Source organism: Neoarius graeffei, chromosome 2 (assembly GCF_027579695.1).
Source record: "Neoarius graeffei isolate fNeoGra1 chromosome 2, fNeoGra1.pri, whole genome shotgun sequence".
In the NCBI taxonomy this organism is placed as follows: domain Eukaryota; kingdom Metazoa; phylum Chordata; class Actinopteri; order Siluriformes; family Ariidae; genus Neoarius; species Neoarius graeffei.
This window is the reverse complement of record NC_083570.1, coordinates 56,859,633-56,882,876: the sequence shown is the minus strand read 5'-3', so window position 1 is coordinate 56,882,876 and position 23,244 is coordinate 56,859,633. Positions and strand designations below refer to the sequence as shown.

Here is a 23,244-nt window from a genome sequence, read left to right as displayed (position 1 = left end):
ATGCTCTAAAGTGTACATGAAGGGAAAAGCTGCAAATGAAAACTTTCCCAGTTATCTCGCCTGTTCAACCCGCTCCTCCACATCAACGCAGCTTTCTTCCGTTTTTCCATGTCATTTCCTGTAATAAAAAAAAAAAAAAGATGGTGGTCAAAGCTGCGAGAAGCAGCTGACTCGTGAGAAAAGATGTGAGGAGCTGAAAGTTTTGGCTCTTGCCTGGACTCGTGTAATAATTAGGTGCTGGTGGTGGATGTGAGTGTCGTCACGGCTGATGCACCCGAGGGGAAGTGAAGCTCTCCGGGACCGAGCGCGGCTCAGAGCGAGGTGAGTCCTGCACTCGCCACAACTGTGGCCAATGAAAATGGCTTCCGAAAGCGGAAGGTAAGTCGCCAGTGGCCTGCGCGCTGCCAGGCTCTTTCGTGCTATTCTAAGCTAAGCGAGGAGAAACTTCCAGACTCCGGGAGCCGTTGAACGGCGTTCGAGCTCGCCGCCCGGCCTGGGCCGCGATACTTTGGTTTGTTTGAGAGTGTGGAGGAATAGCAGGGTTCAGGGCTTGTTTGTGTTTTGCTGCTAGCCTTCGTCTCCTCACAGCTTTGACTAGCCTCTCTCGGAGTGACGGCTCTGTCCACCAATCAGCTTTCAGCTTTTCCAACCGAAGGCTCGAGATAATCAGGGCGCGCGCTTCTCTCTCTGTCATCGTCATAGTTACAGGCTTGAAGTATCGTTTGTTTGTTTGTTTGTTTTTGTTTATTTCCACTTAATCTGTCCTGTTCCGCTCTCTTTCTCATCCATCCTGACACCACAGGGCGTCTTCTGACGTGTTATGTATTCAACTTCGTTTTAGCAGAATTAAAAAAAAAAACCCTGCTTGGTTGCTAAAACACAGTTTGTGAATGTCTCAAACATTTACTCATCAATTCAGTCTTAATAAAGAGGCTAACTATTTTATTATTATTATTATTATTATCAGACTCATACATCAGTAATCTCATCTCATTATCTCTAGCCGCTTTATCCTGTTCTACAGGGTCGCAGGCAAGCTGGAGCCTATCCCAGCTGACTACGGGCGAAAGGCGGGGTACACCCTGGACAAGTCGTGTACCCATAGACACAGACAACCATTCACATTCACACCTACGGTCAATTTAGAGTCACCAGTTAACCTAACCTGCATGTCTTTGGACTGTGGGGGAAACCCACGCGGACACGGGGAGAACATGCAAACTCCACACAGAAAGGCCCTCGCCGGCCCCGGGGCTCGAACCCGGACCTTCTTGCTGTGAGGCGACAGCGCTAACCACTACACCACCGTGCCGCCCCCTCACTGTTACTTATATTAATATTTATACTTATTTATATTTACTGTTTCATCTTTGCACTATGCACCATGGCGGCACGGTGGTGTAGTGGTTAGCGCTGTCGCCTCACAGCAAGAAGGTCCTGGGTTCGAGCCCCGGGGCCGGCGAGGGCCTTTCTGTGCGGAGTTTGCGTGTTCTCCCCGTGTCCGTGTGGGTTTCCTCCGGGTGCTCCGGTTTCCCCCACAGTCCAAAGACATGCAGGTTAGGTTAACTGGTGACTCTAAATTGAGCGTAGGTGTGAATGTGAGTGTGAATGGTTGTCTGTGTCTATGTGTCAGCCCTGTGATGACCTGGCGTCTTGTCCAGGGTGTACCCCGCCTTTCGCCCATAGTCAGCTGGGATAGGCTCCAGCTTGCCTGCGACCCTGTAGAAGGATAAAGCGGCTAGAGATAATGAGATGAGATGAGACTATGCACCATATTGCACCAAAAGGGAAAATCCTTTCTATGATGAACAGCTAAAATCCAGATTCATATATCAGTAATATCACTTGTAAAATGGGGGCGGTACGGTGGTGTAGTGGTTAGCGCTGTCGCCTCACAGCAAGAAGGTCTGGGTTCGAGCCCCGTGGCCGGCGAGGGCCTTTCTGTGCGGAGTTTGCATGTTCTCCCCGTGTCCGCGTGGGTTTCCTCCGGGTGCTCCGGTTTCCCCCACAGTCCAAAGACATGCAGGCTAGGTTAACTGGTGACTCTAAATTGACCGTAGGTGTGAATGTGAGTGTGAATGGTTGTCTGTCTATGTGCCAGCCCTGTGATGACCTGTCAGCCCTGTGATGACAGGCGAAAGGCAGGGTACACCCTGGACAGGCCGCCAGGTCAGCCTGTCCAGGGTGTACCCCGCCTTTCGCCTGTAGTCAGCTGGGATAGGCTCCAGCTTGCCTGCGACCCTGCAGAACAGGATAAAGCGGCTACAGATAATGAGATGAGATGAGATCACTTGTAAAATATCTGCACACTCATACCGTCATTCTGTGCACACTGTATACTTTATATTTATTTATCTATTTCATACTTGACTTACCTGGATTACTTTGCGCTATGCACCTATTGCACCATTTTTTGTTTGTTTTGTGTATACACTTTTTTTTTTTTTTTATCTGTTTTGTACTATGAGAGCTAAGTGAAACCGGAGTCAAATTCCTTGTGTGTGTCCACATACCTGGCAATAAAAGTGTTTCTGATTTCTGATTCATAACCTAATAATAATAATAATAATATAACTAGCCTGACCAGCTCAACTGTTTTTGTTTTTTTTCCTTTCCAGCAGGTATTCAGGAGAGTTTATTGGCATTCATGTAATGACTACACACAAAACCAGCCACACATCCTAGTACTGCGTATGCTGATTATGTAAGGCACAGAGTAATATTTTTAGAAATTCCTGTGCTTGACATCTCCTCGAGATTCCTGAGGTAGCGAATCATGCCTCCAGAATCGGCCCTAAATAGCCCAGGGTTCAAGTTATTAACTTGTGATGAAGTTGTTTTGTTTCATCTTGCACATAATCGTATGGGGCCGAGTAAAAATTAAGGATTAATTTGACGAGGGATGACGAAGTTTTCAAACCTTCGAAATCACGAGTGAAATTGATCCTTAATTTTACGAGGAATCATACAATTACTTGTTTATAATATCATCTTCTGGCTGCTCCCGATTAGGGGTCGCCACAGCGGATCTTTCGTCTCCATTGCTCCCTGTCTTCCGCATCCTTCTCTACCACACCTGTCACTTTCATGTCCTCTCTCACCACATCCATGTATCTCCTCTTTGGCCTTCCTCATTTTCGTGTGCCTGGCAGCTCCATCCTCAACATTCTCCTTCCCACATGCTCTGCATCTCTTCTCAGGATATGCCCATACCATCTCAGTCTCATCTCTCTTAGCTTAATTCACAAGCTCTCCACATGTGCTGTCCCTCTGATGTGCTCGTTCCTTATCCTGTCCAACCTCCCATCACAAACCTTAACATCCTCAACTTTGCCTCCTGTCTCTTCGTTAAGGGTACGGTCTCCAATCCATACATCACAGCTGGTCTCACTACTGTCTTATACTTGTTTATAATATATAGGATTAAATTCATACTTCAGATTCTGTAAAGCTGCTTTGCGACAATGTTTATTGTTAAAAGCGCTATACAAATTGACTTGACTTCAGAAGCCATTCAAGTTCACAACATTGGTTCAGAAAACATGAATGACAAATCAGGGCGCAAGACTATCTTGCACGTTTGAATCAGTTTCTAAAGCGTCTTTCATCATGACACGGCGACACGACACGAGGATTTTGAGGTTTATTATTTCTTCGTCAAATATAGTGAAACGCGGTACTGCAGAGTCAGCCATTTTGTTGACAAAATTTGCTAATTTTTGTAACCATAACCAAGCAACGAACTAGCCAATAGCATTTTAGAAATACGGCCCCATGTTAAGGAAAAAAGCCCTCCTTGATTGACCAGTCAGAATTGAGTAATTTGGCCCTATGTATTATAATCAGGTAACAATAAAAGAAATCAAATTTGATTTAATAAAAGGCAGCAGCAAAGAAGAAGGTATTCAGCCTTGATTTAAAAGAATTGAAAGATCCAGCCAGCACACACAAAATACTTTTGTATTTATTAATGTGGGAAATACGCACAGTATAATATGTATTTATTATTTTCAAAACCCACCAGCCGACTGATCCGGCACATTTTAATTGTGCGACGGAGTAGTGTCTGAAAGTGTTTGTTTTTTCATATTACCAATGAACTCATTATATAGTAATTTCCTATGTAGGGAGTAGTGAACAAGTGAGTGATTTCGGACACCGATTGTTTTCCTGATATAGTGATTTCAACATGCAAAGGCTTATTGAGACTGATTAGTGTATCATGTAGCCCCTTTTCCACCAGCGTGGTGCCAGGGCCTAATCTAGAACTGCTTCCATGCATTTCAGCCAAAAAAAAAAAAAAGAGTGGTGCAGATGCCAAAATGCACGGCACCACAAAGTTGGAACGATTGATGTCCGTGGCTATGGGAGGGGCTACTGGAAGATATTCACCTCCATTTTGATGAAACATGAGCGAAATCAGAAATCGTACATGCAGGCAGCTTTCAAATGCAAGATGCAATGACTTTTTAAAAGTGAGGTTCTAAAAAGCAAGCAAAGCTGATGTGTTCTGTCCACCATAATTTTTTCCCCGGCAAAATTTCAACAGAAGTAACCTGAACGTCTGCTACGTAACGTTCGGTTCTCAAACTTGTGGGCCAGCTCTCGGAACTGACTCCACATCAGCACTGCCCTGGTGAAAAAGAGCTAATCCATGAAGGAAAAATCCATCCTGATTTAAGTGTTGGGCCTTTTATTTGTTGAGCGAATGTGGAAGTGAGAGAGCTGGGCCAAAAGATTAAAGCACTGCTGCATCATTCTCATTAGACTGAGAAGAATCCAAAGGTGTTATCTAGAGACCTGTCTTTTTGACGGCCAATACTAAAAGTCGATGGGTAATTTTCTGCAGCGACGGGCTTCAAAATTCCCATTCAGGGATCCTTCGGGGTGCGTTGTACGCGCGCTTGGGACCGAGTCATTATGGGAAACACCTGATGCTGATTTGAGCACAATCAGCATGTGCTGTAAGGACACTTCACAGAGACTATGTGAAGGCTTCTGTCAGGTATGCGGCAGTAGACGGCTGTAAGTGCAGGAAGAGTGTCTGTTAGCAGGCGTGATATTTACAATAATGAAACTGAAAGCAGAGTCATAAACATGGCTACAAACAAACATGACCGTGATGATGATGATGATGATGATACTTCACAAAACCTGTGTCCTTACATGCGCGTGCTGACTACACTCAAATCAGTATCAGGTGTTTCCCATAATGACTGGGTCCCAAAAGCGCACACAACGCGCTCTGAAGGATCCCCGAATGTAAATGCACGTTGTCTCTGTAAAGTTTAGACTGTACCTAGCTGCTGTGTTACTCATGTTCACGTCACTGGATAAGAATGAGCACCTTGCTCCAGTTCTGAAACTTTTATTATTTTGGAATTCTTACCTTCTTGGAAATGAACTGAGCATACCATCGGGTTCTTGACCTCTCCGTTCGACACAGAGTCCCACTGAATAACACACCCCCCCCCCCGTTTTTCCCTTCTACGTTTAGAAATCTCTCTCTTTTTTTTTCCCACGATGATTAATTACTTTTGGTAAATTAAAAAAAATCTGATGTCTTTGTTTCATTCAAAGCTATTTGCACATCCAAAAACACAGCAGAACCTTCCCATACCGATCAATAACAACTAACTCATCTGAACGAAGCACTACAAGCTGCCTCCCGTCGTGGTGACATAGTTACCATTGCTGTGGGGTCAGGTGACTGCAAAGCCTCTATGAAAGAAAATTGTGATGAAACAAAAACAGGCAATTTTAATTGATAATTTTGCAATCATGATTGTGCATGTGATCGGATGACTGATTATTTTGTAGGGCTATTTGAACTGTTTGCTGCATCTCTTTCCATCCTGGTTGGCAATGCAGTGGCTGAAAGGGTCTTCAGCTGGAGCAACAGAATAAACCTCCACAACCAACTTAGGATCAGTACACTGGACTGCCTTGTTCGTCTAAGCTACGCAAGATAGGCTTTGAGGACTAGGGTCTGTCTCAGAAACTGGGTACTGTGGGGGAACCCCACTAAATATACTCAGTCAATGAACTATACGGTTTTGCATGGTGATGTTGGTTTTAATTTGAAATAAAATGATGAAAAAAATAATACAGATTATAATACTAAGTCTTTGATGTGAATACTCTCATTCAGAATTTGGCAAAAATTCTGCAAATTTGTGGAAAAATGGCGGCTTGATCTGGGACATGATAAATGGTTGACTACATCGCATTCCCTTAAAAAGGTTGTAGTCCACTGAAAAGTCTACAGTTATCACTAATTGTATTTTAAGTTGTAACTTTATACACCTAAGGATTGGTGCGCTCACAGAATAATCATAACCATAATAAAACATCATGCAAAATATTTGATCACCGTTGTAACTCCATTTTCCGCAGACCCAAAACCAATACGATCGTGTGTTTTGATCTAAACGGAAAGCCTCAGGGTCACTACCTCACCAAAAGTAGTAACTTAAAATCACTACGCCATATAAACATTGTTATAAATCTGCGATTTTGTTTTTTAAAACCAAAGCTGAAAGGTATAGAATATGTTTCTTACAGAATGTTACAATGGTAGCTGGTCTTGTATGAATTTCTGAGCTATAAAATGAGTTGTGGTCTATTTTTTACCGTAGTGTGTTATTTGTGTCCGGGGAAGGACACACATTAACAATTTGCACATGTAGAATGGAATTTTCCACTCCAACAGTTAGGAGTTGATCGTGCTTCCATTTGCGGTCTTTCTGTTACGCGAGTGATCTGTTTGGACGTTATCACTGAAAAGGTGAGTGTTGACAGTTTTATTTTGTTTTAGTCTTGCAGTATAAGGCAATAGAATGTTTCTTTTTCATCTTACTTTCACATTTCGTAGTGTTTGCGTATTTTTGGCCAATATTTTGCAACCATGGTCAATTTAGATCGAACTTTTGATAGAATCTACGGCCAGTCATTTTGCCCCGCCCCCGCCTCGCGCTCCAGCCGGTGCGGTAGTGATGTTCCGTTGCTCGCGCGCCGTAGCAGAGACTCGCGCGACCTTCAGCCGGTACAGTCACTGTTCTTTTACCACCGCCGTTATTCTCATCTTTCCGGTGTGTTCTTGAGTTTTCCATTGTGTCCTATTTCGCCATATACCCAAAATGTATCATTCATATTTAAATGAATAATCAATTCAGTCATCATAACTTGGCATTTTTAACCCAAGCAATCAAAAAGAGGAAATTTATTCAATATTTTCACCCATCTGTGAAGGAGGGGCTTTAATTCTTCATGATGTAGTTATTTTATATGGAAATCAATTTTACAAAAGCATTTGAATTGTCTCAGCTCATCTCTAGCTGCTTTATCCTGTTCTACAGGGTCGCAGGCAAGCTGGAGCCTATCCCAGCTGACTACGAGCAAAAGGCGGGGTACACCCTGGACAAGTCGCCAGGTCATCACAGGGCTGCACATAGACACAGACAACCATTCACACTCACATTCACACCTACGCTCAATTTAGAGTCACCAGTTAACCTAACCTGCATGTCTTTGGACTGTGGGGGAAACCGGAGCACCCGGAGGAAACCCATGCGGACACGGGGAGAACATGCAAACTCCGCACAGAAAGGCCCTCGCCGGCCACAGGGCTCGAACCCGGACCTTCTTGCTGTGAGGCGACAGTGCTAACCACTACACCACCATGCCGCCCCCATTTGAATTGTAATCAAAAAATTTTTCCACAGTGGAGGCTAGATAAAGCAAGATGCTATCTTTATTCTTATTAAACATGACAAAAGAAACATTGAGTGTTAGGTAAAGGCAAAAAAATAGTAAAATTAGAAAATGTATTTTTTGGCCATAATGTCCCAAATGAGAGACCAGTTTCTGAGACGGACCCGCTAACAATTTGAGGAAGCTGCAGAACTTTTCATGCAACCTCCTCTGAGGCATGTGCGAAATCTCTAATGCGTATTTACCTTTAGGCACAAAGGCTACACATGCTGTAAAATAAAGAGTTTTCTTGAAATTAATTGAGCTGACTGATTCCTTTTTCGGAAATTCACTACCTAAAACACCTTATTTTAAGAGCTTCTTCCAACTGCTTTTTCATGCCAAGATTTCACCAGAGGGGCCAAATTTGCTTCACTATTTCAGATTGTCCCAGAGGAGCATGCCCCCGGACCCCCCTAGCAGGCACCCCCGCTGACACACTTCTCTCAGTTTCTAGATAATACCCTGATCCCAACTAGTGCTAGCAGGTAATCAGATGGCATTGTGGGTAATGTAGGCACAACTGCAAGTCAAAGTGAAACTAGACTTTTTTGATTAGATAAGGTTGTGACAAAAAACTTTTGTCATTTCCATAAGTATGTCATAAAATAAATATTTCATAGTTAAATATACACATGATTATAAATATTGATAAACAAGCTGCTTAGGGTGGATTTCTCATTTAACATGGCCCTCCTGCTAGGTCAATGTACCCCGGCTCTCTGATTGGACAGTTTTCATTCTCTAGTGTCAATAAAACATTTATTTGTGCTTAAAGGGGAACTGAAGTCATTTTTAAACTTGCTTTATTTCTTAATTAACGTGTTATTCAATTAAGTTTTCTGTTTTAGTAACCTTATATCGTGACTCGTATTGGCAACTAATTGCAATTAAATATTATACTTATCGGCCTATTCGGTTTTTAGCCGTGTTGAATGTAGTTCGTTTGGTCCACGGCAGGCATCGCTTATCCGCGCGATCTTCACGAGACTTGTGCGAGACTTCGAAACGTGAAGTGTCAGCCAGGTGTCAGTGCCGCCATTTTGAAAACTGTTTTCCAAACGAAATATTGCACAAAAACGAGTTTAAATGATGATTACTGCCTACTTTGTTCAAACTTTCCTGATTGCTATCAAAACAAACAAAACTTCCGGCTTGATTATATCAGCATTCGAAAGGCGGCGCGCGCGTCTTTTGACAACGTTGGCAGATGTTGGTCACTTTGATTTCCGCTGTACGTTTTTACTTTCGTCCTACGATGTCTCGCACAGGTCTCAACGAATCTCGTTTACGGCCATTGCTTTGACATATGGACTGATATACAGTTAGGTCCATATATATTTGGACACTGACACAAATTTTGTTTTTTTTTACCTGTTTACTGAAACATATTCAAGTTATATATATAATGGACATAAAGTCCAGACTTTCAGCTTTCATTTGAGGGTATCCAGATTAAAATTGGATGAAGGGTTTAGGAGTTTCAGCTCCTTAACATGTGCCACCCTGTTTTTAAAAGGACCAAAAGTAATTGGACAATTGACTAAAAGGCTATTTCATGGGCAGGTGTGGGCAATTCCTTTGTTATGTCATTCTCAATTAAGCAGATAAAAGGCCTGGAGTTGATTTGAGGTGTGGTGCTTGCATTTGGAAGATTTTGCTGTGAAGAAAACATACGGTCAAAGGAGCTCTCCATGCAGGTGAAACAAGCCATCCTTAAGCTGCGAAAACAGAAAAAACCCATCCGAGAAATTGCTACAATATTAGGAGTGGCAAAATCTACAGTTTGGTACATCCTGAGAAAGAAAGAAAGCACTGGTGAACTCATCAATGGAAAAATACCTGGACGCCCACAGAAGTCAACAGTGGTGGATGATTGCAGAATAATTTCCATGGTGAAGAGAAACCCCTTCACAACAACCAATCAAGTGAACAACACTCTCCAGGAAGTAGGCGTATCAATATCCAAATCTACCATGAAGAGAAGACTGCATGAAAGTAAATACAGAGGGTTCACTGCACGGTGCAAGCCACTCATAAGCCTCAAGAATAAAAAGGCTAGATTGGACTTTGCTAAAAAACATCTAAAAAAGCCAGCACAGTTCTGGAAGAACATTCTTTGGACAGATGAAACCAAGATCAACCTCTACCAGAATGATGGAAAGAAAAAAGTATGGTGAAGGCGTGGTACAGCTCATGATCCAAAGCATACCACATCATCTGTAAAACACGGCGGAGGCAGTGTGATGGCTTGGGCATGCATGGCTGCCAGTGGCACTGGGTCACTAGTGTTTATTGATGATGTGACACAGGACAGAAGCAGCCGGATGAATTCTGAGGTATTCAGAGACGTACTGTGTGCTCAAATCCAGGCAAATGCAGCCAAACTGATTGGTCGGTGTTTCATAATACAGATGGACAATGACCCAAAACATAAAGCCAAAGCAACCCAGGAGTTTATTAAAGCAAAGAAGTGGAATATTCTTGAATGGCCAAGTCAGTCACCTGATCTCAACCCAATTGAGCATGCATTTCACTTGTTAAAGACTAAACTTCAGACAGAAAGGCCCACAAACAAACAGCAACTGAAAACCGCTGCAGTAAAGGCCTGGCAGAGCATTAAAAAGGAGGAAACACAGCGTCTGGTGATGTCCATGAGTTCAAGACTTCAGGCAGTCATTGCCAACAAAGGGTTTTCAACCAAGTATTAGAAATGAACATTTTATTTACAATTATTTAATTTGTCCAATTACTTTTGACCCCCTGAAATGAAGGGATTGTGTTTAAAAAATGCTTTAGTTCCTCACATTTTTAGGCAATCATTTTGTTCAACCCACTGAATTAAAGCTGAAAGTCTGAACTTCAACTGCATCTGAATTGTTTTGTTCAAAATTCATTGTGGTTATGTACAGAACTAAAATTAGAAAAATGTTGCCTCTGTCCAAATATTTATGGACCTAACTGTATCACATAACTTGCTATAGCAGTGACAAAATAGCCATCAAAAATGCATTCCTATATTTAATAAAATATGAGAAATAGAATTTTGATAATAAAATTTGTCTTCAGTTCTCCTTTAATAGACCATATGCCTACTATTCGAAGCTTACATTAGAGTGCATTTGTCATTTGCTTCTATGGCGTCTCCTATGAATATCTCTTGAATGCTATACAGAATATTTTGGGCAATGGCTGTGGTATACAGTAGTATAGATGTATTATCTTGGAACGTTTTGTTTTGATATGATTTCCTCATGTGGTCTCAGGGAGTTTTTCCTTGCCGCTATCACATCTGGCTTGGTCATTATGGATATAAATCTACATACAGATTTCTATAGCTTTCTTACAATGTCTCCTGTAAATAGAATCAAATACTACCATAACTTGAGATCGAGAGAAGTTGAATGAAATTAATATATGAGAAACAATAAATAAAATCCACTGCTTGGTAAGGATTATCAGTCATACACTACCGTTCAAAAGTTTGGGGTCACTTTGAAATGTCCTTATTTTTGAAAGAAAAGCACTGTTCTTTTCAATGAAGATCACTTTAAACTAATCAGAAATCCACTCTATACATTGCTAATGTGGTAAATGACTATTCTAGCTGCAAATGTCTGGTTTTTGGTGCAATATCTCCATAGGTGTATAGAGGCCCATTTCCAGCAACTCTCACTCCAGTGTTCTAATGGTACAATGTGTTTGCTCATTGCCTCAGAAGGCTAATGGATGATTAGAAAACCCTTGTACAATCATGTTAGCACAGCTGAAAACAGTTGAGCTCTTTAGAGAAGCTATAAAACTGACCTTCCTTTGAGCAGATTGAGTTTCTGGAGCATCACATTTGTGGGATCGATTAAATGCTCAAAATGGCCAGAAAAATGTCTTGACTATATTTTCTATTCATTTTACAACTTATGGTGGTAAATAAAAGTGTGACTTTTCATGGAAAACACAAAATTGTCTGGGTGACCCCAAACTTTTGAACGGTAGTGTATATGACATGTATGAGCAATCTGTTGTGAAACTCATGAAGAGATTAACAAAATAAAAGAAGGCAGCATGAAATCGATATGCCTTTTAGCCTTAATTAATAAATGAAGTCAGGACAGTATGTTAACTTTTTTTTTTTGTGTTCTCTTCACAGTTGTAAGATGTTTGCATGAAAATAGGCCTGGGTTTGGCCCTCCATCCTGCATTGACCATGGCAGACTCCAACGCCTTTCACACTGAGCCATGTATGGAAACTGAGCCAGAATGCAGCACAGGGTAAATCTCCTCATACACTGCTTTTGTTGGAAAACCCACATAGCTTCATTTTGGGTTTTTAGCTTACCCACTGCTTGCTACCTACTTACAATAAAACGCTTCGTAAGTTTAGGGATCTGGGCCCTACCCAGTGTTTCCAGTAAACATTAAAATGAATTATAGCTTTGTACCTGCTACGGTTCTTCATTTGGGCAGTAATTAATCAAGTTCTATACTGAGATTTCAGTTCACTGAATAACGGCCACGACCACAAACTACCGAAACCACTAAAATCATCAAAAATCTCATCAGAAAATTCCCGTGCAGGGATTGGCCAAGGATGGCTCATGTGACACAAAATAGTTCTACCATTGATGAAGCAATGTATCTTGTGACGTTAAAAAAAAAAAATGGATATGGTGTGAGTCAGTCATGGTATATCCTGGATATACCATGAACTGACGTCATAATTTCAAGCTATGCAGCTGACTCGAGTTATAGCTGTGGCTCCGCGAGCATTTCTGTGTGTATGGATCTACATATCATGGTCATGCCCAGTGAGGCAGGCGATAGCATGGTATTTAAAAAAAAAAAAAGGCAAGAGTATGGTACTTTTCACATGCACAGGTCGAAGGTCACTCCGACATAAACAACAAACATGACTGCCTCCAGTGAGTTTATGCCAAGATTCAATCTTAACACTTTTAGTTTGGAATTTTTTGATGAGGGATATTTAAACAGTTATTCCACAAAATCAAGTCGTACATGAGTTGATAGCCGACGAGGCGCATAGCACCGGGTTGCCTATAAGCCATGTACGATGAGATTGAGTGGAATAACTGTTTTATTCTATCCACATTCACTGGATTTTGAGAAACGGGGCTTTTTTTTTTTTTTGCAAGTTTGATAAATAAAAACTTTTATACAAACAGTCAGACACAATCATCTCTGTTTAAAATGTAAAGAAACCAGCAAAATAACAGGAGCAATTTGTGAAAAATGCTATAATAATTCTTGAAAAATACGTTCTTACCATCAAATACTTTTTATTTCATATTTTGTTGCTTTTTTTTGTATTGGGGGGGGTGTTTGTTTTCAAGTAGAGTTTGTATTTCGTCCTCGGTTGGTTCAGTAACACGCTCCGCTATTTTGTTTTTCTCTACTCACGGTATATAAGCTGATATCCTAGTAGTAGTAGCCAATCAGAGCGTGTGATTGCTCATATCCAGTGAATGTGGATAGAATAAAAATCAAATATACCATGCACTGAGAGGCACCAGTAATTATGGATTCTCTTCGGTGACTGGCATAGTACTGTTTTTCTTCAGGCGTGCATTCCTCAGAGAATCCGTAATTTCAACTGGAGCCTCTCCGTGCATGGTATATTAGATTACTGTAGTGAATAGGGTATAATTTGGACATACTGTTAGTTTGTGTGAACTTAATAATTAGTTATTAATCTATAGCAATCCATAGCTTGAGCTAATATGATATGGTGTATTTTTAGAAACTTAACATGGAAATTCTGTGCAATCCAATAACCAGAACGTCAAGGACGTAGTCGCTCCTCTGGCCCGCCATCGAAACAACCATGACTACCAGAACATCAAACAGAACTGAAATGTGATAATGTAAGAGAGGACCAACCTCCACGACAAATTGTTTACAACAGAAAAATCAACAAAGGACTAAGATCGACCCAAAATATTGATCAGAACTGAATTCGCATGATAAATTAGAGAGGAGATACAATTCTAGTCAGAAGAAAATTTATGTTGACCTAATTACGAATTTGTTGTCAATTTTATGCTAATATAATGACCAAGTTTTGTGCAAAAGGTCTAGTTCTTTCAAATAAAACAACCAGAACTGAAATCCACTGAGAACTGAGGGAGGAGATATGATGTAACTGAAAATAAACAAAGGTGTAAACAAATCTTTCCTTGTTCCTCAAGGGAAGATTTACCCAAAACATCAATCAGAACTGGAATCGGATGAGAGAGGAGAGAAAAATTCTCGTGAGCAGCCTGGAAAATTTGTTAATTTGGCCTGGCCTAATTACTAACTCATTAGCAAAAAAAATTGACCAAACAATGAGCAAGTTTTGTGCAGAGTGAGGAGTTCTTTCAAAAAAAACAATCGTAATGGAAAGCCGTGGAGAATTGACGGAGGAGATGCGATTTAACTGAATTGTGGACAACGGACACCACGCCATGGCAGCGGCTCATCGATCTTATGGCGAGATGAGCTAATGAACAATAGCACATTAAATATAACATGTTATAAACAGTAATGAAACGGAGCCAGAATAGGCATTTCCTTGCCAAACAGCTGCTTGGTATGTCTGATTAAATAATGATGATTTAATGTATTGTAACATGTGAAATATTTCAGTGCCATCAATGACGGTTCTTCTGAGGAGCCCAAAGAGAAAAAAGTCAACCATGAGCGTTGTGTGAATGTGGGACAACGAAATGTTGACTGCTGGTGTAGGTATTCAGTCGTTACACAAAGTGTTTACTTTTTAAATTTAAGCGAGCACCAGGCTAATGTAACAACACATTTTTGCAGATAACAGTACTAAAGGATGCTCTTGTGTCATTGTTTATGTAGTCTGTGAAGAATGTAAGGAGTATTTCCTCAAGGAATGTCTCCTCCATGGTCCCCCTGTGTTTGTACCCGATACGCCCACTGAGCTCGGAGTGCATGATCGTGCAGCTCTCACTGTGCCTTCGGGGATTCAGATCATTAGGGAAGGCCAGGACGTGGACGTGTGCTGCATGGATGAAAATATCCCTAAGGGAGCTCTGTTTGGCCCCTACCAAGGCCAGATCATAGGAGCCCACGACAAACCATCAGGAACATACTCCTGGATGGTATGATAGGGTTCCTGTTTTCAAATATTACTTCAGAATTTTTTTTTTTTAGTTGAAATCATTGATTGTGTTAACCTGTTAAAATGTGTTCGGCTTCTTTTAGATTGTCGATGAGGACAACTCCTACAAAACGATTGATGGCTGTGATGTAACTGTAGCAAACTGGATGAGGTAAACATCAATAGTACACTCTGAGCATTTGTGACAAGTTCATGCACAAGTGTTCTCACTTGCTAAAAGCTAACACAGTCATCCTTTTTTTTTTTTTCTTAAACTTTTGTTCATTCATTTTTGTTTGGCTTTCCCATGTTTTATTTTATTAGATACATCCGGATGTCTTCAGAGGAGGGCGAGAGAAACTTGAGTGCGTTCCAGCACGGTGAACATATTTACTTTCGCGTGTGTCGGAGATTGACGGCTGGAGAGAAGCTTCGTGTGTGGTACAGCAATGAGTACACAAAACGTCTCCAGAGTATGTCCCAGGGTAGTACCAACCGCAAGCTGGACACAGGTGAGATATCTCCTGCTGTCCCTGATCAAACTATTTCTTGTCATCTTATTGAGTGGAATAAGATAGATTAGGCATCCGCTATTGAGTGGACGTATGGATGTCTTCATGAAGCAGATCTCCAGTGAGTGAATATTTTAAACTATATGTAAAGGTTTAAAAGAAAAGCCTTTTAGTTAGTTTGCGCTAAACTCACCAGCCACTTTAATAGGACCTTGTTCTTGATCCTAAGACTCCTGTTCTTGGCTGGCAGGACTGGAGCCCAATGTGGTCTTCTGCTGTTGCATGCTGAGATGCTTTTCTGCTCATCACAGTTGTAAAGTGTTGCTATGAGTTACTGTATCCTTCTTGGCAGCTCCAACCAATCTGGCCATATTCCTCTGACCTCTCTTATCAACAAGGTGTTTCCGCTCACAGAAGTGTCGCTCACTCAGTGTTTTTTTTTTTTTTTTTTTTTCTTTTTCGCATCGTTCTGTGTAAACTCTAGAGATTGTTGTGTGTGAAAGCCCCAAGAGATCAGCAGTTTCTGAAATACTCAAACCAGTCCATCTGACACCAACACCCATGCCACAGTGAAAGTCACACTTTGAGATCACAATTTTTCCCACTGTGATGTTTGAAGTGAACATTAACTGAAGCTCTTGATTTGTATCTGCATGATTGTATGCATTGTGCTGCTGTCAAGGGATTGGCTGCATAAAACAGCCGGTGGATGGGTGTAACCTAATAAAGTGGCCAGTGAGTGTATGTCCGTCGATGGACTCTCTGCAATTCAATCCAGCAAATTTAAAGAACACCACTAATGACCTATGGGTCAAATGAAAGGAAATACCAACATGAACATGTCTTAGAAAGTTTTTGGTTGACCATGAGCCCCTAGGATGGCTTTTTTAGGTTCTACAAGTCTCAGGATCTGTACTGGAGAGAGAAGCACCATTCTTCCAAAAGATATTGCTTTAAGTGGCGTGGTGTCTAGAACAATGGTCCGAAATCTCTCCTATAGGTGTTCAGTCAGATTGAGCTCTAGCTACTGTGAAGGCCATAGTATATGACTGATGTACTTGTATAATTTTCATACTCCTTGAACCATCTCATAATCTCATTTAAATACTGAAGTGCCAATAGGCATGTCTCCACATTTCTGTAGTGATTCTTTCTTGTATTCTCCTTGGATGGGGTGCCAGCACACACATTCATGCCTCAGGGCAGTTTAGTCACCAGGGCACTTACGGATATGTTTTTGGGGGGTGGGAAGAAACCAGAGAACCTGGAGGAAACCAGAAACCCACATAAACAGTAACCCAAGCTCAGGATTGAGCTGTGAGGCAGCAATGCGACCTACTGTGCCGCCTATGTAATACGCAGTAGTGAAATAATTTAGCAATGATTCCTTCAATAGATTTGAGTGTACCCAAATGAAGTTATCTCCTATATAATACATGCACTAGATAGGGTCTACCATGCATACAGAACCAGTTAGGATCTTTTAATTATAAGGTTTGACGTACACTTTCTTAATAATTAAACAAGTGTTGCCAGGCAAAAGAAACCTCGCCCGGCAGCACTTATTTTATACCTATATGTTGATAATGCTTATGCAGCCACTGGGGGTGCATAAGCGTACTCTTGGTGCCGGTCCCAAGCCCGGATAAATTGATGGGGGTTGCGTCAGGAAGGGCATCCGGCGTAAAACTGTGCCAAATCTAACATGTGGAATGAAAAGAGAAATACCATACCGGATCGGTCGGGGCCCGGGTTAACAACAACCGCCTCCGATACTGTTGGTCAGCAGAGTGTCGGTGGAAAGTGTGCTACTGTTGCGCCAAAACAGAGGAGGAGAAAGCGAGGGGGGAGACATGTTAGGAGAGAGCGTGAAAGATGGAAGGGAAGGAGCTTAGAATTGAGGGTAGGAACACTGAATGTGGGAACATTGACTGGCAGAGCGAGAGAGTTAGCAGGTATGATGGAAAGAAGGAAGTTGGACGTTTTGTGTGTGCAGGAGACGGTGGAAAGGAAGCAAGGCCAAGAACATTGGAGATGGATGCAAGTTGTTTTATTATGGAGTGGATGGAAAGAGAAATGGTGTTGGTATTGTTTTGAGGGGAGAGTTGGTCAGCAGTGTGACTGATGTGAAGAGGGTGTCAGAGTGATAGGCATGAAGTTGGAGATTCAAGGAGTGGTAATCAACGTTGTGTGCGCGTACGCCCCACAGGTTGGATGTGAGAATGAAGAGAGAGAGAGTCTTTCTGGGAAAAGATGGATGAAGTGGTAGAAAGTATACCGAGGGAGGCGCACGTGCTGATAGGAGCAGATTTCAATGGACATGTTGGCGAGGGAAACAGAGGAGATGAGGATGTGATGGGCAAATATGGTGTAAGAGAGAGAAATGTGGAAGGGCAAATAGTGGTTGATTTTTTTCAAAGAGGGTGAATTTGGCAATAGTCAATACATACTTCAAGAAGAAAGAGCAGCACAGGGTGACGTTTAAGAGTGGAGGAAGATCTACACAGGTGGACTACATAGGTACTCTGCAGAAGGGGTAACTTGAAGGAGACTGGAGACCGTAAAGTGATGGCAGGGGAGAGTGTAGCAAGACAACATCAAGTGGTCGTGTGCAGGATGAGCTTGAAAGTGAAAAAGAGGAAGCGTGAAATAGTGGAGCTGAAGATTAAGTGGTGGAAACTAAGAGGTTGAACATCAGAAGGAGTTTAGGGAAGAAATGAGACGAGCATTGAGTGGTCATGGAAGTTTGCCGGAAGATTGGAATACTACTGCTGTACTAGTAAGAGAGGCAGCAAGGAAGGTGCTAGGGTGGTCATCGGGAAGGAGGAAGAAGACAAGGAGACATGGTGGTGGAACAAAGAAGTGCAGGAAATTATAAAAGAGAAGAGGCTAGCAAAGAAGAATTGGGATGATCAGAGAGATGAGGAAAGCAGGTGGTTAGAAAGAGAGATGAGACAGAAGGCAAAAAGAGCGATAGCGAAAGCAGATGCATACCAGGAGTTGTACGAAAGACTGGAGACCAAAGAAGGAGAGAAAGACCTGTACAGACTAGCTAGGCAGAGAAACAGGGAAGCGAGGGATGTACAGCAGGTAAGAGTGATGAAAGATGGAAATGTGCTGACAAAGAAAGTGTATGAAGAAGGTGGAAAGGGTACTTTGAGGATTTATTAAATGAGGAGAATCTAAGCGAGAAAAGGTCAGATTCATTGGAGACAGCAAATCAGGAAGCAGAGTTGGTTAGTAAGGATGAGGTGAGGGCAGCCATGAAAAGAATGAAGACTGGGAAAGCAGTCGGACCAGATGGTATCCCGATTGAGGCCTGGAGATGTTTGGGTGAGACGGCTGTGGAGTTCCTAACGAGATTGGTTGGTTTGTTTGTTTGTTTGTTTGTTTGTTTGTTTGTTTGTTTGTTTAATAAGATCCTAGAAAACGCCAAATGAACAGAGAAAGTGTGTGCTAGTCCCAATATACAAGAATAAGGGAGATGTACAGAGCTGCAGTAATTACAGAGGAATAAAATTGATGAGCCACACCATGAAGCTATGGGAAAGGGTATTGGAGGCGAGATTGAGAAGAGAGGTAGCAATCTGTGAACAGCACTACAGGTTTATACCAAGGAAGAGAACGTCGGATGCAATTTTTGCTTTAAGAATGTTAATGAAGAAGTACAGAGAAGGCCAGAGAAAGCTACATTGTGTGTTTGTAGACCTGGAGAAGGCATATGATAGAGTGCCGAGAGGTGAGTTATGGTACTGTGTGAGAAAGTGTGGAGTGAATGAGAAGTATATTAGAGCAGTGCAAGACATGTATGAGAACAGTGAAACAGCAGTGAGGTGTGCAGTTGGAACAACTGAATGATTCAAGGTGAAGGTGGGACTCCATCAAGGATCTGCTTTGAGTCCTTTCTTGTTTGCCATAGTGATGGATAGCTTGACGGATGAAGTGAGGCAAGAGTCACCATGGAATGTGATGTTTGCGGATGACGTGGTGAAAGTAGAAAGGAGGTTGAGTTGGGTTTGGAGAGATGGAGGTATGCATTGGAACAAAGAGGAATGAAGGTGAGCAGGAGCAAAACAGAATACATGTGCATCAATGAGAATGGGGATGAGAGTGTAGTGAAGATGCAAGGAGTAGACGTAAAGAAAGTTGGTGAATTCAAGTACCTGGGGTCAACTGTGCAGGAAAATGGGGGCTGCGATAGTGAGGTGAGAAAGAGAGTGCAGGCAGGGTGGAGCAGTTGGAGAAGGATTTCGGGAGTCATTTGTGATAGGAAAGTCCCAGCAAAAGTGAAAGGTACATGTATAAGACAGTAGTGAGACCAGCTGTGATGTATGGATTGGAGACTGTACCCTTAATGAAGAGACAGGAGGCAAAGTCGGAGGTGGCGGAGTTGAGGATGTTAAGGTTTGCGATGGGAGGTTGGACAGGGTAAGGAACGAGCACATCAGAGGGACAGCACATGTGGAGAGCTTGGGAATTAAGCTAAGAGAGATGAGACTGAGATGGTATGGACACATCCTGAGAAGAGATGCAGAGCATGTTGGAAGGAGAATGTTGAGGATGGCGCTGCCAGGCAAATGAAAACGAGGAAGGCCAAAGAGGAGATACATGGATGTGGTGAGAGAGGACATGAAAGTGGCAGGTGTGGTAGAGAAGGATGCGGAAGACAGGAAGCAATGGAGACGAAAGATCTGCTGTGGTGACCCCTAATCGGGAGCAGCCAAAAGATGTTGATGATGGTAATATTTCTCAATCATTAGCTGTCCTGTTATAGTTCTATGAAAATCCTTGGGTTTGACATTTCAAGGTCAAAGGTCATGGTGCCAAATGAAAGCCCATATGGCATTTCCTATAAGTTGATAATGGTAAAAACCTTCTACCATCAACTGTTTTCAAGTTACAGCCCTCTGAAAATCTGTGACCTAAAGATCGTGGTGCCAAATGAAAGGCCATATGGGAGTTCCTGTATGCTCATAGTAGTAAACATTGGTCTATCGGCAACTGTGTTTGAGTTATAATGGGAAATATGCTATTTTGACCAAAAGGTTGACCTTTCCGGTGATCTTGACCTTCACCTTGACCCGATTACCCCCAAAATTTACTCGGGTAATCTATGGACCATTGCCCACCTACCCTAAAAATTTGAAGTCAATCGGTGCAACCGTCTAGACGCTAGATTGTTAACAGACACACGAACAAACCACACTGATTACAATACCCCCCCCCCCCCCCCCCCCCCACTTACTCCATCACGGGCAAGGTAATGAAGCCTGTAAACTGTTTAAAAAATAATAATAATTTGAGTACTCGAGTACAGATTTACATGAAGTTAGTCCATTTATTTACAATTCAATTCACAAAGTGTGGTCAGAGTGCTAGATTTTACATCAAGTAAGACGCAGCCTTATGAAGCGTTTTATCAACCAGTTAATGAAGTATCCTTAAAATACACTTAGTATATATTACTAACTCATTACGTTACATATTTCTTGTCAGTTGGTGAGAAACAAAGTTACGACGAGGCGTATCAGACGCTCGCTGGCCATGCTGTGAAAATTGTGCATGCAGGTGCTGCTCATCTAAGTTTCCAAATCTGTCATTGCTTAACTCTTGAATATTTTGTATCATGAATATGGTCATTAAAAAGATTATAATTTCTCCTTTCCAAAGAAATTTATCTCGTAAAGATCTGCTCAGTACTTTGGGAGTAACAGCAGGTTGAAGTTGGTATACCAGAGTAAAAACTCTGCTCGCGTGATGTCGGGAAACTGCCGGTGCTTTTCGAGTGACAGGAAATCGGTCAGGCTGTCTCTCTTCTGATCAGTTTCCGACTGGATTACTCATGAGTGTCGGTCAGATAACTTTTATCGGGATGTTCTGTAGGTCTCACTGTTTCTGATGAAGTATTCAGCAAAATTTCCTGTCAGCTAGTTTTGATGTTATGATTCACAGAAGACTTTGAAGTGAGTTTTCATAGCTTTACCTACTTATTTTTTTTTTCAAATCAAACTGATTCCTGTAAATAAATAATTATTTTAGAATATAACTGTAGCTGTTTTGATGAAAAATATCGAGATCTTAGTGGTTGGAACGAGATTAAAAAAAAATCGAAAGTCAGATACGCAAATGTCAATTTCAGTTCAATTAAAGGGAGTTGTTTATTGGGTGTGGCTCAGACAGTTTTCTTTGAGGTTTGCCTTGAAAGCTGTGAATATTAATCAAAATAATTTATATTCTTTCATATAAATACTAGTAGGCCCTACTTTTGAGAAATACAAGGGCCTACAGAACACAGACGGTATTAGAAATCTTTATTTTGATAGAGAATGTGGGGCAGCACGGTGGTGTAGTGGTTAGCGCTGTCTCCTCACAGCAAGAAGGTTCTAGGTTCGAGCCCAGCGGCCGATGAAGGCCTTTGTGTGTGGAGTTTGCATGTTCTCCCCGTGTCTGCGTGGGTTTCCTCCAGGTGCTCTCGTTTCCCCCACGACTGTGAGGGAAGTCTTTGGACTCAAAGACATGCAGGTTAGGCTAATTGGTGGCTCTACATTAGAGGTCTGCGCGGGACAGAATTTTCAGTCCCGCTCCCGCATTGTGCAGTCCCGCTCCCGCAAAGAATTATGATTTTCAGTCCCGCTCCCGCCCGCGCCTGCCATATTTTGTCCCGCTCCCACCCGCAAATCCCGCATGATGCAGACGTTTGCGTCATTTCTCACGAAAGTTCTTGTCATTGGCTTGGGGAATTAAACATGCTGAGCTTAGCTGAGCTCTCTGATTTATGGCCGTTGTATGTCAGAACCTTTTGGCACTTATCACAACAAGCAAAGGGCAGCTGATTTCCCTCTGCGTCGTACACGAGTGAGAACGACTTCCAAATGTCTGATTTCAGGACTCTTGACTTTTTAACGGTAAATGTACCTCTTTTTAAAACAGCACTTACTTCTGAAGCACTGTGAGCTTCACTAGAGGAGCTCTGCTCTTCTGCCATGATCGGAGATCTCAAACATGGAAGAGCGGAAAGGAATCGGAAACGTACGCAAGATTAGACCACATCCGCAAATTTAGGCATCTTAAAATGTTATTAATGCCAAATAAAATATCCAGCACAAATTACATATGATGGACATAATTTATAAATTTTATTTTAAACATGTTTTTAGTTAGCGGGACTGCAGCTTATCATCTCTCCCGCCCGCTCCCGCATTGTGCACTCCCCCTCCCGCCCGCGCCCTCAATGAGCTTTCAAAATTTCTCCCGCACCGCACTGCTTTGCGTCGGGTCCCACGGGACTTCCGCGGGAGTGCAGGGCTCTATTCTACATAGACCGTAGGTGTGAATGTGAGTGTGAACGGTTCTTTGTCTCTGTGTCAGCCCTGTGATGACCTGGCGACTTGTCCAGGGTGTACCCCGCCTCTCACCCATAGTCAGCTGGGATAGGCTCCAGCTTGCCCCAACCCTGTACAGGATAAGTGGAGATGGATGGATGGATGGATGGATGGATGGATGGATGGGTTGGAGATGTGAATGACATTCTATGCATATTTTATAGTTAACATTGATTTCGCCTTCTTTGTGATGTATAAATGAGAGTGAAGATCAGCTTTATATTGCACAAATAAACTTTGAAGAAGAGTGTACTGATTTAATGTTTTTACCCAGTTAGCATAATTAATATTAATTAAGAACTAATTTGCATAATATGTGTTTACTAATTTTAACTTTGTATTCCATATACAGCCATATATGTGCCTGCCAATTTCCATGTAAATATCTTGAAGTATAAAAAGTTCTTAAGAAAAAAAAAAAACTTGATCTCAATTTGTTAATGAGGCCCATTTTGGACCATGTTGTTGTAATACA

At 42.0% G+C, this 23,244-nt stretch overlaps 1 protein-coding gene across 2 annotated transcripts in view; it reads left to right on the top strand.

Annotated features, from left to right (window-relative positions):
- The first annotated feature begins 2 nt into the window (after nt 1-2).
- The window catches only part of prdm11 (PR domain containing 11), a 30,445-nt gene continuing 7,203 nt past the window's right edge, over nt 3-23,244 (top strand). The window contains exons 1-7 of one of the 2 annotated variants that reach the window (XM_060914485.1): nt 3-321; nt 8,137-8,240; nt 11,900-12,021; nt 14,395-14,489; nt 14,614-14,876; nt 14,980-15,047; nt 15,200-15,387. In XM_060914485.1, coding sequence (XP_060770468.1) covers nt 11,915-12,021; nt 14,395-14,489; nt 14,614-14,876; nt 14,980-15,047; nt 15,200-15,387 — 721 coding nt within the window. In that variant the 5' untranslated portion in view covers nt 3-321; nt 8,137-8,240; nt 11,900-11,914. The remainder of the gene's footprint in view (nt 322-8,136; nt 8,241-11,899; nt 12,022-14,394; nt 14,490-14,613; nt 14,877-14,979; nt 15,048-15,199; nt 15,388-23,244) is intronic. The other variant, XM_060914484.1, reaches the window with a different exon arrangement.